Source organism: Gossypium arboreum, chromosome 8, assembly GCF_025698485.1.
Source record: "Gossypium arboreum isolate Shixiya-1 chromosome 8, ASM2569848v2, whole genome shotgun sequence".
NCBI lineage: Eukaryota > Viridiplantae > Streptophyta > Magnoliopsida > Malvales > Malvaceae > Gossypium > Gossypium arboreum.
The window spans coordinates 20,171,591-20,190,508 of NC_069077.1; the positions used below are offsets into that span (position 1 = coordinate 20,171,591).

General features: G+C 36.2%; 2 protein-coding genes and 1 long non-coding RNA gene across 3 annotated transcripts; 1 reads left to right on the forward strand and 2 right to left on the reverse strand.

Moving 5' to 3' along the window:
- Nucleotides 1-257: 257 nt before the first annotated feature.
- Nucleotides 258-1,661, forward strand: LOC108469542 (anthocyanin 5-aromatic acyltransferase-like). The gene has a single exon (XM_017770418.2). The coding sequence runs from the start codon at nt 258-260 to the stop codon at nt 1,659-1,661; it is 1,404 nt and encodes a 467-aa protein (XP_017625907.2).
- A 5,139-nt stretch (nt 1,662-6,800) lies between these two features.
- Nucleotides 6,801-8,025, reverse strand: LOC128296419 (uncharacterized). The gene is made up of 2 exons (XR_008287038.1): nt 7,777-8,025; nt 6,801-6,859 (listed from the first exon to the last, which is right to left on the reverse strand). It is a non-coding gene; the product is annotated as an uncharacterized LOC128296419 (long non-coding RNA).
- Nucleotides 8,026-16,776: 8,751 nt separating this feature from the next.
- LOC128296591 (uncharacterized) lies at nt 16,777-17,906 on the reverse strand. Its single transcript, XM_053032022.1, has 4 exons — nt 17,723-17,906; nt 17,351-17,548; nt 17,168-17,272; nt 16,777-16,844 (listed from the first exon to the last, which is right to left on the reverse strand). The coding sequence occupies exons 1-4, from the start codon at nt 17,904-17,906 to the stop codon at nt 16,777-16,779; spliced, it is 555 nt and encodes a 184-aa protein (XP_052887982.1).
- Between the last annotated feature and the right edge of the window lie 1,012 nt (nt 17,907-18,918).

Genomic DNA, 18,918 nt, shown 5'->3' on the forward strand with positions numbered 1-18,918 from the left:
TTATTAGGAATATCATATTACAACTTATAAGATGAGACTCGGACAAGCTAGATAGCGTATGGATTGGTGGTCATCACCTGCTGCTGCTTTCTTTTTTTTCTTTTTTTGTCTAACACTATTTCTTTTTATTTAAACCTAAGACTTCACTTAACAATGGATCCTATATGCGATGTATAGGCATCACCACTAGTTAAAGCACAATCCATCAGTAACATATCCTCCATCATTTCCGAACTCTGAATTATCAATTCCCTTCCATGGATAAAGGAGGTTTGGCGGTAGAAATCGTGGGTCGCTACCGTGTGTCTCCACCACCAAAGACAGTCCCACCTACCTCCCTCCCTCTAACTTTCTTCGACATACCATGGCTTTTCTTCTCCCCAACTCAACCTCTCTTCTTCTACGACTACCCTTACCCTACTTCTCACTTTTTATCCACCGCTCTTCGACCACTCATCCACTCCCTCTCCCTCACTCTCCAGCACTTCTTTGCTTTGGCTGCCACCCTTGTGTTCCCACCCCACTCATCCAACCCCCCTTTCATTGTCTACGACCGATCCAACTTCGTCTCCTTGGTTGTCGCCCAATCCACCGCTGATTTTCATCACTTGTGTTCGAATCATCAGCGTTGCATCAACGACTTTTACCCACTACTCCCTCCTTTGCCGAGCGGGGAACAAAAGGAAACTCAAACCCCTTTGCTTGCTGCACAAATCACCATTTTCTCTAATGTCGGTGTTTGCATTGGGTTTGCGTATCATAATGTGGTTGCTGATGGGAGAAGTTTCAACAGCTTCATCAAGACTTGGGCTTCTCTTTTCAAAGACCCTTCTTCTTGCTCAGTCAACTCATCGCTACTTCCCTTCTATGATAGAACGGCAATAAAAGACAGTTATGGGTTGCAGTCCATTTTCTTGAACCATTGGAGAAAAAGAAGATCTTCAACAAACATGGTCATAGGTGTTTCAGACAAGAACTTAGACTCGGCCATGGTTAGAGCTACTTTCTTTATGTGTCCTGATGATATGGAGAAGATTAAAGGGTGGATAGTTGGTCGATGCAAGGTGAAAAACATGGAGCAACCACCACGTTTAACACCATCGAATTTAACATGTGCTTATGTGTGGGTGTGTTTGATAAAATCCCATGAGAAAGTAAATGGGAAGTTAACTGGCAAGAACCCCAGTTACTTCGGGTTCAATGCGGGCGGTATAACCCGGTTGGGATATCCGGTACCAGCTGCTTATTTTGGTAACTGCATTGCGTTTGCTCGAACAATGGCAACTCAAAGTGAGCTTAGCGGAGAAGATGGGATTATAGTTGCAGCGGATGCTATCGGAAACAGAGTTAAGGAATTGGACGAAGCATTTCTGGAAGGGGCAGAAAACTGGATATCAGAATGGGGGGAGTTTTATGGGTCGGATTTGGAGCCCCATGTGATGGTTTTCGGGTCACCGAAACTGGATTTCTACGAGACAGATTTTGGTTGGGGAAAGGCAAGGAGAATAGAGGAAATTTCAATGGATAATGCAAAAGGGAAAGCCGTTTGGTTCACCCAAAGCAGAGATGTGAAAGGCGGAATAGAGGTGGGAGTAGCATTACCTAAACCTAAAATGGATGCTTTTACATGTTTCTTCACTCAATTATTGCCTCACCATTAAGCTTTTTTTTTTTTTTTTTTTAGTCATAAGCCTCATCATTATTAAGCTGCTGTTTCATTTCAGCAGAGTTTAAATAAGTTGATATCCTATTTTTTTCTTTTATGTCTAACTCTGTAATAGCTACAGTAGCTATACCTATAGCTAGCAGCTGGTATAGAATTATTACTGTATAGCAGAGGTTTTTTATGAAAATAATATAAAATAAAATTAATTTCAGAAATAATATAAAATATAAATTATTTATCAAAATAACATGGAACCTACAGTAATTTTGGAGGTGGGCATGTGGCATATGCCATTGGCAACAAACACTACCCTAAAAAAATAAATGTATCATTATCAAATAATTATTGAAATAATAATAATAATAAATGGATGGATGGATGTCGCACATACAATAGGCAACATCTTGCAAACTTTGTGCTTCACATTACTAGGAGGGAAGCAACTATTTTGTACCCCATAATTTTAAACTTCGATTTAATTTTAATGCTTACATTTAATATTTTTAATTTAGTTTTTATCTTACATGTTTTTTAATTTATTTTTTCATATAAGTGTAGTATCATTATTTCTAATATTTTATTTTATTTGACAATTAATTGATAGTAATTGTTTGTTGCGTTGATTGGTTTAATCAACTCATTTTATTAATTAATTTGATCAGTTAATTCTATTAACTGTTTATTTAAAAGTGTTTAGTAAAACTGAGTTGAAAGTTGATATGTAAAATAACAAATAAGGACATGATACATTTTATTGCTAATTATTTATTTGTTTATAATACTTTAGTCTTTATTGGAGGAAACTATTGAAATAAAACACTAGTACTAAGGAATTAAAACATCCATTATGAAAATTAATTTGTAAATATTTTTAAAATTTAAATAAACAAATTTCTTAAAGTTTCTTATTTGCAAATTTCTTAAGTTTCATAAAAATCATTTTACACAAATAAATTAAGAGTACATAAATTAATTAGTGAATAATTTTTAGAATGGAAGGTACTGAAATCTTGACATCCCTATTATGTTTGAGAGCATGTGATAAAAAGAGTAATTTTTGAACAAACATGGTCAGATATGTCATTTCACATATCTCATTCTCAATCAACTGTGAAAAAAGTTATTCATCGTTACGTTTTTTTGTTTTGGAGGTTTTAACTCAATAAGCTCTTACAAACCTCCATTCACTGAACACTATAATTAGAGGGTTTGACTACCCAATCCTCCATTTGTGCCCAAATTAGCTAAAAAGGCTCAAAACTCTGTTTATCAAACACCCTCTTTATTTTTTGATATACTATCTAGAATTGCCAATAACCCCTCCCCAACCCTTAAATAAGGGGATAATGAGCTTCAGCGTACTTAAACTCATGTTTTCCTGTACTGATAAGAATATCGATGCTAATTAAACTAAGACTCAATCGGCATCTTATTTAGTTTTTCTTTTTTACATTTGTTAATGCCATTTGTTGGATAATAATCTTAGTTGTGTCTAATTACATGTCTCTTATAATATACATTAATTGTACAATAAATTAAATTTTGACTAATTTTCATCTTCTATAATTAAAATTTATATTAACATGCAAATTGAAAAATAATTGAATTAATTTATATTAAAAGAGACATGTAAATAGGCATAATTAAAATTATTATAGGAAAAATTGAATCTTCACCATATACCTACAAAGACATTAATAATTAAAAACCATATAAAATGTAAACTAAATTAAAAACTATTAAAATTAATGACTAAATAAAATATATTAATACTGTCAATTAAGGTTAGAAATAAGTCAAAGCTTAAAATTAAGGGATGTAAATAAGAATTATCTCAAACTACAAAATAGTTGCTTCCCTTCTAGCAGGGCGTTGCTTATTGTATGTGCGACACCCATCATTGATAATAATTAGTTTATATTCACCTAAAATTATTGTACCTTCCATATTATTTTAATAAATAATTTATAACTTATATCATTTTATAAATTTGTTTTATTTTTATGTTACTTTAAAACAAAAAAAAAAACCTATTTCAGCAGACAGGGGATGCATGAAGTGTTGTATTCTGTCAGTACTTTATATTTGTTGGTATGTGTTTGAAAAGGCCATATCTAATTGTATGGCTACCCTACTTGCTTTCCAGGCCATGGAAATTAAATATGTTGTAGTATCAACATCACCGTCAGGGCTCGGCTCCAACTGTTTTATGCATAGGAGATCAGGAAATAATAAGGCTTAGTCCTACAATGAGTCTTCTACTTAGATTTTAAATTGGTATGTAAATTGTAATTTGGTTAAATTAAGTAAATATTTTGTTTTTTAATATTTAAGTAAGTGGGCTGGTTTTTTTTTATATATATTTACCAGTATAAGACGTTTTTAGAGAGAGGAATGAAAACGGCAACGGTTATCCCCAACGGTCACAATTCCAACGGTTATGTCTTCTAACAACCATATATTTTTCCTGTATAAACCTCACTAAACTTTATTTTTTTTTTCATTCACACTTATTCTCTCAATTCCCAATGCTCTCAATAATTTCGTTTTAAATCTTTCTTCGAATCCTATTATTTTCGATTTTATTTTATTCATTATAATCTGTAAAATGGCAAATTAGCTTATTTGTTTGGATGATAAGCACATCTCCAACGTTCAATTACAAATGGTAAGAAAATATTATTAAATTATTAAATTTTAATTAGTTAATTATTGTGTTGTTAACATTATTAATTTTTTATGTTTATATATTCTGGTCGAATATCGAATTTTGGAGATATACATACACAATTTAAGTGTGAGTGCATCGATTGTCATTCATTGACACTTGCGAGATGCGAGATTCTTATACTTGGCTCAGATATTGAGGGGACTCAATTAGATCCCCCTACTTATTGGCGTTTTGTTGAAAAGATGGAGACCCAAGACACACACATTCCATCTTCCTTGTGGTGAATGCACAATTACACTCAAAGATGTTGGTTTACAACTTGGTCTACCGGTCAATGGGGAAGTCGTTAGATGGGCAGTGGTGAGTGCCGATTGGAGTGCAACATGTGAGCTGTAACACCCCTAACCTGTCTCCGTCACTGGATTAGGGTTACAAAGCATTACTTGTAACACTCCCTAATCCTGTCCCGTCGTCGGAATAGGACTATGGAGTATTACTGATCATTACAATACATTTACACATAAATCAGGAATAAATGCAATTCTGTACATCAAATACATCTTAATATACCTTTAATGGGCCCTCGGTACTTATAAAATACATTTAAAACAAATCGGGGCTCGATCGGAAGCTTAGAAAATTTTTCGTGAAAATTTCAAGTTTCTCCCTATGATCAGTATCACACACTCGTGTGGTCTAGGGGACATGCCCATGTGCCCCTTTCAATACTCCAGTGTGAACATCCTGTATCACTCACACGACCTAGACATGCCCGTGTCCTCTACCCGTGTAACTCTCTGTCAATTTACTCATGACTAACTAATTTCACACGGCCAAGTCACACACCCGTGTGCTTAGCCTGAGTGGATTTATTTTTTATTCGAATCAAGTGCAGTTTTCACATGGCCATGGCACATGCCCGTGGTGCATAGCCGTGTCCCTCACACGGCTAAGTCACACGACCGTGTCTCAACCCATGTGGTATCACCAGAGCATTCTGTTTTGGACATTTTTAGGTGCAGGGGACATACTGTAGCACCCCAAACCCGGCCCAGAAGTTATGGTCGGATCCAGCATACCACATCAAAAACGTAAAAAAAATATTTCCATTCTAAGTCCAGAAAATCGTACTTGATGTTCAAAAGATTAATTCATTAAGGGTTAAAGTGAATGGAAGTCATGCACCGGTAGGAAACCTAAAAGAGGTGGTGAGTCCATCGACCGCTTAAGTACCAAGCTCCTTCGGATCCAATCCTGACATGCATACCGACATTGCCACACCTTAACGTCATGGATATTTCTAGGAAACCGATTCGATTAAGTCATTTTTAGGAAAAGTGATTAATTTTGGAAAATACTTTCATTGCGGAAGCTTTGCTTGTTGTCGTGTTATTTTGAAATCAACTGTTGTTTTTGAAAACGCGCCTAAAGCTATCCAATTTCAACAGTTAAAATAAGTATTACCTATCTTAGTAATACATATTAAAACCATCAAAAATAAATAAGCGGCCTTATTGCATTTAAAAGCCCAAAACCTCAAACGTAATTAAAAGGATGTCCAGTTCACGGAAGAAAATCAAACTTTGAGCAATTGGTCACTCAAATTCCCTCACGACTCCAAGCCCACTATGGTTGGGGATTTCTGCGTGGATGAAAATAAAAGGGGTGAGTTTGGGGAAACTCGGTGTGTAAGGAAAACCCATTCAAAGCCCAAGTCACTCAAGCCCATTGGGCCTAAGCCCATTCAGTAATATGATGGTCTGGGCGAGCCCTTTTCAGATTACAATAAGCGGGCCTTAGCCCTTATTCAGATAACGATATGGCCCATAGGCCCATTTCAAAATACATGCAACATCAATAAACATATGCAAGCCCATTTGGGAGACTACTCAACCTACCAACCACTACACTCCACCCGTACCACCCATACACTCCATGTGGGAATAGCTCAACCCACCCAAATTTCAACACTCCACAGCTTGCATGACCTTCATTGTTGGTTAACGATAAATTGAGGCAAAGCCTCCAAGATGTGGACAAGCCACTTTCAGTACTTCCTCGTCAATATCCCAATCCCATGCATCGATAATAACAACATGGCATGCGGTAAATAACAACATCAAACATGCATTTAAGTCAATTTAACCTGGGGTATTTGGTAATTTATCTACTAGAGGTAAAAGCGTAAATTTTCCACTTTTAAAGGTATTTCAGTAATTTATCTATTTTAGGGTTTTTCATGCATATTCCTACTTTTCACGTACTAACAGAATCACTACCGAGGGTTCTTACCGAATTGGGCCCGTTGGCCCATCATTCCAATTTTGGCCCATTAAGCCCAAAAATATCGAGGGCACAGAAATCATGCACTTTGCAGTCCACATTCGCACACTCGCAAATCTACAAAATACCGGTTTTCAGCATTTCGGCTTTTCGGCTTTTGCCGATCTAGACTAAGAAAGAGGGTGTTAGTTACACATCTGTTTGCGATGATATGCTGACGAGATCCACACACGAACTGCCTACAATTGGATTACTAACACGTTAATCTAATTATTCAAATACGAACTACGTATTAACCCCTTACAATATTCGGCCAACCACACCTACAGATCATAGTAAGCTTATAAGAAATCAATAAGCAACTCATTAACAAATTTTTGTCAATGTTTACCACATAATCATAATTTCACTGCAAGTTGTCTTCCTGAGTAACAGTCACTAAATCATTTATAACTGGAGCTACGAAACTCCAAATCAAGTTCCGTTAATTTTTCTTGAAAATAGACTCATATATCTTCTATCCATAAAATTTTCAGAATTTTTGGTTTGGCCAATCAATACCAGATTTTTCTCAAAGTTTCGCATGTTTCACTGTTTGACTAATCTGACCACTCTTCATTACGAATCAAATTTCTCATTGTACAGAATTCAAAATATGTTCTCGTTTATTTCATTTGAAGCTAGACTCAACAAGATTTAATTACATAATTTATTCAGCTTCTAAATCATCTCCCACAATTTATGGTGATTTTCCAAAGTCACGTTACTGCTGCTGTCCTAAGCAGATTTATTACCAAATCACTCTTTCACACCTAACTTGCATACTTGTTATTTAAACATGTATATCACCAATCAATCATCACATATCTATGATTTTACTTAAGTATAATGTCCATTTCATCATTTTAAAGCACAACATGTTAGCTGATTTTTCCCTTTAACATCTAAGGCACATGCATGCTCATTTGTTTGGCTCAACTTCACCTATCTTCCATTTTTCATCAAAAGAACATGAAACAACAATCATTTCCTTCATTTTAATTCATGAGTAAATGCTCACAACACAACTAAAAACCAAAATATGTTTCAAGAGTTAAGGTAGAATCAAGATGAACTCATGAACCTCAAAATAAGAAGTAAGGTACCAAGAACTTACCTTCAATTTTCCTCCTCCTAATGACTGAATACTCAAGAGCTTTCTCCTCTCCTTTCTCTTCTCTAACTTTCAGCTATGATGAACAAAGATGGACAAAACTTTGTTCTTTTCACCCCTTTTTCTTTTAATAAAACTTCATATTTCATCCATTTAATTCTTTAATACAAAAGACATGAAATTCTTATCATGAAACATTTACCTAACCCATTATCATGAAACATTTACCTAACCCATTATCATGGAACATTTACCTAACCTATTATCATGGAACATTTACCTAACCTATTATCATGAAACATTTACCTAACCTATTATCAATTTGTACCAATTTGTACCATAAATTATGGATATCAAGTGTACATTTTATCTACAACAACATGATGGCTAGCCACTTCATGTAAAATGGGAGGTTTGTCATGCAAATCCTCCTATTTTGCACTCCTATTTATTTGGCCACTTCAATTTAGCCTATAGCATTTTCAAACATTTTCACATAGGTCCCATTTCATAATTTCACTCCCTTTTTCTTATGGAACAAAAATTAACTAAAATTACCGGGTTCTATCTTAAGCTTAGGCTTTCTAGAGGCCCACTAACATAATTAAACCTATGCCAACATTCACAGGATTCCCGAAAATTGGGGCGTTACAACTCTACCCTTTTTAAAGAAATTTTGTCCTCGAAATTTACCTAATCCAAACAGTTGAGGGTATTGCTGTTGCAACGTCTCTTCTGGCTCCCAAACTCAGAAGTTTCCCCTTCCTTAACTTGTTGAAAACGAGCGACCAAAGACTCATCGTTCAACTATTTTTTCTTAATCTGATCCACCCAGGTTGGCCTCACTTGCAACTCACCAATGAGACTTCTATCATCATCTGAGACTCAGACGAGCAAACATTGCTCTCGGATCGAGATACAATTCTCGACTTAGAGCATCGGCTACCACATTAGCCTTGCTTGGGTGATACTCGATCGAACAGTCATAATCCTTAAGCAACTCAATCCATCTCCTTTGCCTAAGGTTCAGCTCCTTCTGAGTCAACAAATACTTAAGACTCTTATGGTCAGTGTATATAATACACCTTTCTCCGTACAAGTAATGTCTCCAAATCTTAAGTGCAAATATCACTGCTGCCAACTCTAAATCATGAGTCAAATAGTTTTCCTCATGAGGCTTAAGCTATCGTGATGCATATGCAACCACCTTACCCTCTTGCATTAACACGCAGCCCAAACCCACGTGTGATGCATCACTTGTACCTGATAAAATCATTCCCAGACTCTGGTGAATTAACACAGTGCTTGATCGAAACTTTCTTCAACTTTTCAAAAGCCTCCTGCTGGGTCTCGATCCATACAAACGGTGCCCCTTTCCTTATGAGTTTTTTCAGAGGTGCTGCCATCACAGAAAAACCTTCTACAAACCTTCAGTAGTATCCCGCCGGTCTAGAAACTCCATATTTCGACAACGACCTAGGCGGCTTCCATTCGAAATCGCTTTAATTTTTGAGGTCCACTTTAATCCCCTCAGCAGAGACCACATGTCCTAAGAAGGTTACCTCCCTCAACCAAAATTCACACTTGCTGAACTTCGCAAAGAGTTCCTTCTCCCTTAATACTTACAGCACTATACGGAGATGCTCATCATGTTTCGTTTCAGTTTTAGAATATACCAGGATATCGTCAATAAAGACGACTACGAACTGATCTAAAAATGGTTGGAACACACGATTCATCAGATCCATAAGCGCTGCGAGGCGTTAAATCGGTCCAAATGGCATAACCGAAACTCGTAATGACCATACCGAGTCTTGAATGTCGTCTTTTGGATATCGCCTCCTTGACCCTTAACTGATGATATCCAGATCGAAGGTCGATCTTGGAAAATACAGAAGCTCCTCTAAGCTAGTCGAATAGCTCGTCAATCCTTGGCAGTGGATACTTATTCTTAATCGTCAGTTTGTTCAACTGGCGATAATCAATGCACATCCGCATCGTACCATCTTTCTTCTTCACAAATAGCACCGGTGCTTCCCATGAAGATACGCTTGGCCTAATAAAGCCCCTATCCAACAACTCTTGGATTTGAGCCTTTAACTCCACTAACTCCTTCGGTGCCATCCTATACGGTGCGATGGACACAGGTGCCATTCCAGCAACAAGTCTATTCCAAACTCAACTTCTCGATTCGGAGGCAATCTTGGAAGCTCCTCCGAAAAAACATCTTAGAACTCCTTTACGATCCTAACCTTATCCACTGTCAGTCCCTCCTCTTCTGACTGACTTGCAAATGCCAAATAGGCCTCACAACCTTTCCAAATCCACTTTTCGGCTCTTAATGCCGACACCACATTGGACAAATAATCCCTTCGCTCACCTGTCACCATAACCTCCTCATCCTTTGTGGTCCTTAACACCATTCATTTAGCAGCACAAACTAGGGTCGCCTTATGCTTAACAAGCCAGTCCATTCCCAAAATGAGATCAAACTCTCCGAACGGTAACTCCATCAGATCTCCAGGGAAAATCTTACCTTGAGTTTCTAAGGGTACATCCCTATACAGTTTGTCTACCCTAACCGAGTGACTCAAATGACTTAGTACAGATACCCCACTCACAATCTCCTCAGAGCAGTCCAAGTTGTCCATAATCCGTTCTGTGGCCTCCAACCAATATTCCGCCACATTCGGGGCTATACCAGACGTACCCCTAAAGATCTCCGCTCCGTTGGCCCAGAGTCGTTCAGAAATCGATCCTCGAATTTCGTTGTCCGAACTTGTTCCGGTAACCCTTTCCAGAACACGAAGCATTGCCTGTGACAGGGCATCATCCTCGGTGGCCCTATCATACGATCCATTCTCATCCGTCGGTGGTGGTCGTGCTACTCCAGTGGGTATGTGTTCAGAAGACGAAGTTCCAGCTTGAGTATTACCTCGGCCTCGACCACGGCCTCTTCCCCGAGTAGCTCTCGTACTCATATCGATTTATCTTGATTACCAATTTTTATACATCAATTCAATATTCCAGTGTTTATTACAGATGTTTTATGAATCAGACAGTAATTCAAAGTTTGTTTTCGCAGAATCAAGTCTAGCTACGATTTGATTTCTTATCGATTTTTCCTATGGTTTCAGTATCATCCTATCTAGAGTATCCTAGCGGATTTCATGATGATAGATAAGTCAGAAAAATATTTAGAAGAGTTCAGAGTAATACTTACAGGCTTGGGTCGGAGATTCGGAATGCCACCTTCTAAATATCTAAATTTTGAAAATCGAGTTTTTCGCATTCTTTATAAAATTTTCGCTTTCGAAAATCTTTGTTTTTGTAAACCCATTCCACAGCCGAGTTGTTGTAACCTAGGCTCTGATACCACTAAATATAGCACCCCAAACCCGGCCCAGAAGTTATGGTCGGATCTGGCATACCACATCAAAAACGTAAAAAAAATATTTCCATTCTAAGTCCAGAAAATCGTACTTGATGTTCAAAAGATTAATTCATTAAGGGTTAAAGTGAATGGAAGCTGTGCACCAGGTAGGAAACCGGAAAAGAGGTGGTGAGTCCATCGGACTGCTTAAGTACCAAGCTCTCTTCGGATCTAATCCTAGACATGCATACCGCCATTGCCATACCTTAACGTCATGGATATTTCTAGGAAACAATTCGATTAAGTCATTTTTAGGAAAAGTGATTAATTTTGGAAAATACTTTCATTGCGGAAGCTTTGCTTGTTGTCGTGTTATTTTGAAATCAACTGTTGTTTTTGAAAACGCGCCCTAAAGCTATCCAATTTCAATAGTTAAAATAAGTATTACCTATCTTAGTAATACATATTAAAAACCATCAAAAATAAATAAGCGGCCTTATTACATTTAAAAGCCCAAAACCTCAAACGTAATTAAAAGGATGTCCAGTTCACGGAAGAAAATCAAACTTTCGAGCGGGTGGTCACTCAAAATTCCTCACGACTCCAAGCCCACTATGGTTGGGGATTTCTGCGTGGATGAAAATAAAAGGGGTGAGTTTGGGGAAACTCGGTGTGTAAAGAAAACCCATTCAAAGCCCAAGTCAGCTCAAGCCCATTGGGCTAAGCCCATTCAGTAATGAGTGGTCTTGGGCGAGCCCTTTCAGATTACAATAAAGCGGGCCTTAGCCCTTATTCAGATAATGATATGGCCCATAGGCCCATTTCAAAATACATGCAACATCGGTAAACATATGCAAGCTCATTTGGGAGACTATTCAACCCACCAACCACTACACTTCACCGTACCAGCCATACACTCCATGTGGGAATAGCTCAACCCACCCATTTTAACACTCCACGATTCTGCCCTTTGCTTGCTCGATTAACGATAAATTGAGGCAAAGCCTCCAAGTATGGACAAGCCACTTTCGGTACTTCCTCGTCAATATCCCAATCCCATGCATCGATAATAACAACATGGCATGCAGAAATAACAACATCAAACATGCATTTAAGTTAATTTAACCCTAGGGGTATTTGGTAATTTATCTACTAGGGGTAAACCGTAAATTTTCCATTTTAAAGGTATTTCAGTAATTTATCTATTTTAGGGTTTTTCATGCATATTCCTACTTTTCACGTACTAACGTAATCACTACCGAGGGTTCTTACTGAATTGGGCCCGTTGGCCCATCATTCAATTTTGGCCCATTAAGCCCAAAAATATCGAGGGCACGTAAATCATGCACTTTGCGTCCACATTTTGCAGCTTACCAAAAACATTAATCGATTTACCTCACGAGCATTCGCACACTCGCAAATCTACAAAATACGGTTTTCGACATTTGACTTTTGCTTTTGCCGATCTAGACTAAGAAAGAGGTGTTAGTTACACACTGTTTGCAACGATATGCTGTCGAGATCCACACACGAACTGCCTACAATTGGATTACTAACACGTTAATCTAACTATTCAAATATGAACTACGTATTAACCCCTTACAATATTCGGCCAACCACACCTACAGATCATAGTAAGCTTATAAGAAATCAATAAGCAACTCATTAACAAATTTTTGTCAATGTTTACCACATAATCATAATTTCACTGCAAGTTGTCTTCCTGAGTAACAGTCACTAAATCATTTATAACTGGAGCTACGAAACTCCAAATCAAGTTCTGTTAATTTTCCTTGAAAATAGACTCATATATCTTCTATCCATAAAATTTTCAGAATTTTTGGTTTGGCCAATCAATACCAGATTTTTCTCAAAGTTTCGCATGTTTCACTGTTTGACTAATCTGACCACTCTTCATTACGAATCAAATTTCTCATTGTACAGAATTCAAAATATGTTCTCGTTTATTTCATTTGAAACTAGACTCAACAAGCTTTAATTACATAATTTATTCAGCTTCTAAATCATCTCCCACAATTTATGGTGATTTTCCAAAGTCACGTTACTGCTGCTGTCCCAAGCAGATTTATTACCAAATCACTCTTTCACACCTAACTTGCATGCTTGTTATTTAAACATGTATATCACCAATCAATCATCACATATCTATGATTTTACTTAAGTATAATCTCCATTTCATCATTTTAAAGCACAACATGTTAGCTGATTTTTCCCTTTAACATCTAAGGCACATGCATGCTCATTTGTTTGGCTCAACTTCACCTATCTTCCATTTTTCATCAAAAGAACATGAAACAACAATCATTTCCTTCATTTTAATTCATGAGTAAATGCTCACAACACAACTAAAAACCAAAATATGTTTCAAGAGTTAAGGTAGAATCAAGATGAACTCATGAACCTCAAAATAAGAAGCAAGGTACCAAGAACTTACCTTCAATTTTCCTCCTCCTAATGACCGAATACTCAAGAGCTTTCTCCTCTCCTTTCTCTTCTCTAACTTTTAGCTATGATGAACAAAGATGGACAAAACTTTGTTCTTTTCACCCCTTTTTCTTTTAATAAAACTTCATATTTCATCCATTTAATTCTTTAATACAAAAGACATGAAATTCTTATCATGAAACATTTACCTAACCCATTATCATGAAACATTTACCTAACCCATTATCATGGAACATTTACCTAACCTATTATCATGGAACATTTACCTAACCTATTATCATGAAACATTTACCTAACCTATTATCAATTTGTACCAATTTGTACCATAAATTATGGATATCAAGTGTACATTTTATCTACAACAACATGATGGCTAGCCACTTCATGTAAAATGTGAGGTTTGTCATGCAAATCCTCCTATTTTGTACTCCTATTTATTTGGCCACTTCAATTTAGCCTATAGCATTTTCAAACATTTTCACATAGGTCCTATTTCATAATTTTACTCCCTTTTTCTTATGGAACAAAAATTAACTAAAATTACCGGGTTCTATCTTAAGCTTAGGCTTTCTAGAGGCCCACTAACATAATTAAACCTATGCCAACATTCACAGGATTCCCGAAAATTGGGGCGTTACACATACGGCCTAACATCATGCCCGTGTGCTAGCCATGTGTCTCACATGATCTGATCACATGCCCATGTGCCAGGCCGTGTAGACTCAAAATGAGTCTTATTCACAAACTTACCAACCCTGCAAAACTCAAGCTTTAAGCTAACAATTTTCTTAACTTTCAACAATAATTCATTCAACCAATGTACCCTCATTGGTACCACAATTTATGTCAAACATACTAGATGACCATAACAATCAAACATGCTTAGATTTAACTTCAAACATTCATATTCTATACCATAGTTTAGCATCTTTAATTCCATTTACGATCATGTATTAAACAACAACTTAATAGCCTAGGTACATGCCATTTTACCAAAAAGAAAGGTACTTCACCACTTTGATGTCCAGGATTGATTTGGATGCTGAGTCCTTAGCTCTTTAGTACCTAATCCTGCGCACAGAAATAAAACCGTACGCTGAGTATACACTTAGTGGTATTTCTATAAACTAACACTTAAAGCATTAATAAATTATTAATACAGTTAGCCTTATGCCTTTACTTTCTTGATTCTAAGGTTTGTTTACTCTTCTTTATTTCTTACCCTTTAATGTCATTAAACAATTCTTTACACATTTCGTATCATTCAATACTTTCAATAATCATACATCAGTATATCATTATATTCACTAACAGTCAACATTCAGTCATAATTAATAATCGATAATAGTCAGTCTACAGTACCTTCATATACCCCTATTAACATAATTCGGACCTAAATGGATACACGGATCTAACCCACACACCAGAATAGTATACAGTGTTTCATCAGCAAAAGCTGGAATACACCGTAAGGGTAACAATAATAGTCAGGTACTGGGTACCTCTTCGGAATGAATCTGGAACAGTAACAATAAGGTGACACTTATAATATCTCATCGACACAAAGTCGGAATATCCCTGAACACTTCCAATCCTATGGCATGCCAACTATATCAAACTAGCCCGACTCTGTTAATAGGGTTTTCATAATTTGATAATAAATATACTTACCTTTATTTTCATTTATTATATATTTACGGGAGTCACATCTATAAATATACAATAAGTTTAGTTTATAGAAATACAAACCGTAATTCTCGAGTTTACTCGATATCCTCGTTCGCTTTCTCTTTTCCCTTCTTCGATGACGTTTTCGGTGCTACGTTAGCAATCAAGCTTGAAACTCCAAAACCCTAAATTTTCCTTTTCTTTTTCTTTCCCTTTTTCCTTTTTTCTTTCCCTACTATTCATGCATTTCTTTATCTTTTTCTTTATGTTTTATTTCTTTTATTTTCTTTATTCATTCTTTATTTAATAATATAGTATAATTATATAATATAATATAATTTACTTTATATTATTATTCTTGATATAATAAGTAAATACATATATATACATACATTTATACTAATTAAATTAATACACATGTATTTATACTTACCACACACTTGTCACATAAGGCTTATTTGCTAATTTAGTCCCTTGACTTTTCTATAGTTTATAACTAGACTTTCACACTTTATTCAATTTAATCCTTATACCTAATTAACCTTAATTAAGCTAAATTTACTTAATTAAGATCTAATTAACCTCTCACTTAACTTCATAAATATTTCTAATAAATATTTATGAATCCAATTTTCAGAATCGAAGACCCCAAAAACTCACTTTTCCAATAACTTAAAAATTTAGGTCGTTATATTTCTCCCCCCTTAATAAATTTCGTCCACGAAATTTACCTGAAAAAAGATGGGGGTACTGTGATCTCATTGTATCCTCTGGTTCCCACGTTACTTCTTCAATATTATGACTTCTTCATAATACTTTTACTAAGGGAACTTGTTTATTACGTAATTCCTTTACCATTTTAACTCGTTCTTCTTCATGTGATAAATCAGGTCGAATCCCTATATCTTCAGTTGAAATCACATGAGAATGATCATATCTGTATCTTCTTAACATAGAAATATGGAAAACATCATGAATCTTTTGTAGTTCAGGAGGCAGAGCTAAATGGTATGCTACCTGTCCAATTCTTTCTATAATCACATACGGTCCAATGTATCGTGGACTCAATTTACCCTTCCGATCAAATCTCAAGATTTTCTTCCAATGAGAGACTTTAAGATATACTTTGTCTCCAACTGAGTACTCAATGTCCCGTCGTTTCAGATCTGCGTATGATTTCTGCCTATCAAAAACTGCTTTTAATCTTTCTTGAATCTTTTTCATAGTGTTTTCCATTTCTTGAATCAACTCTGGATCGACTATTTTTCTTTCATTCAATTCCGTCCAACACATTGGTATCGACATCTCCGACCATACAGAGCTTCATATGGTGCCATTTGAATACTTGATTGGAAACTATTATTATATACAAACTCAGCTAATGATAAATAACGTTCCCAACCTGATTCAAAATCAATTATACAAGCTCGGAGAATGTCTTCTAAAATCTGAATGACTCGTTCTGACTATCTATCAGTCTGTGGATGAAAAGCTGACTAAAACAAAGTCGAGTACCGAGAGACTCTTGCAACTGTTTTTAGAACCTCGATGTAAACCATGGATCCTGGTCAGAAATTATTGATACAGGAATACCATGTAGTCTCACAATTTCCCGAATATAAGTTTCTGCCAGCTTTTGAAGTGACCAATCTGTTCTGACTGCTATAAAATGAGCTGACTTTGTGAGCCGATCAACAATCACCCAAATAGCATTTTTCTTACTTGCTGAAAATGGTAACCCGGTTACAAAGTCCATCGTGATGCAGTCCCATTTCCATTCAGGAATATTAATAAGCTAAAGTAATACAGTTGAAACCTGATGCTCGGCTTTGACTCGTTGACATGTTAAACATTTAGCTACATATTCTACTATACCTTTCTTCATACCTGGCCACCAATACAGTTCCCATAAATCGCGATACATCTTTGTTCCTCTGGGATGTAATGCAAAAGAACTATCATGTGCTTCTTGGAGTATCAACTCTTTTAATTCTGAAGTAGTTGGAATGCAAAATCAATTCTGATATCTCAAACAATCATGCTCATCAATGCTAAAATTTTCTATCATACCATTCTGCACCATCTCTCTCTTCTTCATTAGTTTTTCATCTTCTAACTGTGTTGTTCTGATTTGATCAAACATTACTGGTTTTACTCTCAATTCAGCCAGAAGACTTCCATCATCAACAATATTGAGCTGTGCAAACATTGTCCTCAGTTCAACTGCAGCCTTTCTACTTAGTGCATTAGCTACAACATTAGCTTTACCTGGATGATAGTCTATAACACAGTCATAATCTTTTAAAAGCTCTATCCACCAACGCTGTCTCAAATTTAATTCTTTTTGTGACAGAAGATACTTAAGACTTTTATGATCAGTGTAGATATAACATTTCTCAACATATAGATAATGTCTCCAAATCTTTAGAGCAAAAATGACACCTGCTAATTTCAGATCATGAGTCGGATAATTACGTTCATGCGATTTCAATTGCCGTGAAGCATAAGCAATTACTTTTCCAATTTGCATCAGTTCACATCCAAGTCCGTTCAATGAAGCATCAATATACACAATAAAATCTTTTCCCGATTCTGGCAAGGTCAACACTAGCGTTTCTGTCAACATTTGCTTCAATGTTTCAAAACTTTATTGACACTAATCATTCCAAACAAATGGGACATTCTTTTGCAGTAACTTTTTCATCGGTAAAGCTATCTTTGAGAATCCATTCACGAACCTTCGATAATATCCAGCTAAACCGAGGAAACTTCTTACTTCTGACACATTTTTGGGAACTTTCCACTGAACAATAGCTTTAATATTCTTTGGATCTACTCTGATTCCATCAGTCGATACGACATGGCCAAGAAATATGACCTTTGATAGCCAAAACTCACATTTACTCAATTTCTCATATAATTGCTTTTCTCGCAATGTCTGTAAAACTATTCGGAGATGTTGCTCATGTTTTTCTTCAGATTTGGAGTATACCAAGATATCATCAATAAAGTCTACCACAAACTGGTCTAAGTATGGCTGAAAAATCCAGTTCATAAGATCCATAAAAACAGTTGGTGCATTTGTTAACCCAAATGGCATCACTAGAAATTCATAATGTCCATGTCGTGTACGGAATGCTGTCTTCAATACGTCACTTTCTTTTACCTTTAACTGATAGTATCCCGGCCTCAAGTCAATTTTGGAATATAAATTAGCTCCCTTCAACTGATCAAATAAATCATCTATACGAGGGAGTAGATATTTATTTTTAATAGTTACCTGGTTTAACCATCGATAATCAATACACAATCGTATCGACCCATCTTTCTTTTTAACAAATAACACTGGAGCTCCCCACGGTGATGTACTTGGTCGGATGAAACCTCGATCTAATAATTCCTGTAGTTGTACTTTCAGTTCTTTTAACGCAGTAGGTGACATACAGTACGGAGGTAGTGACATTGGATCTGCACCTGGATACACTTCAATTAAAAACTTTACTTCTCGATCAGGAGGTAACCTAGGTAATTCTTCAAGAAATACATCAGGAAACTCACATACCATTTGAATCTTGCTACACTGACTTTCAACTAAATCAAATTGATAACATAGGCTAAGAAAGCTGCACATCCCTGAT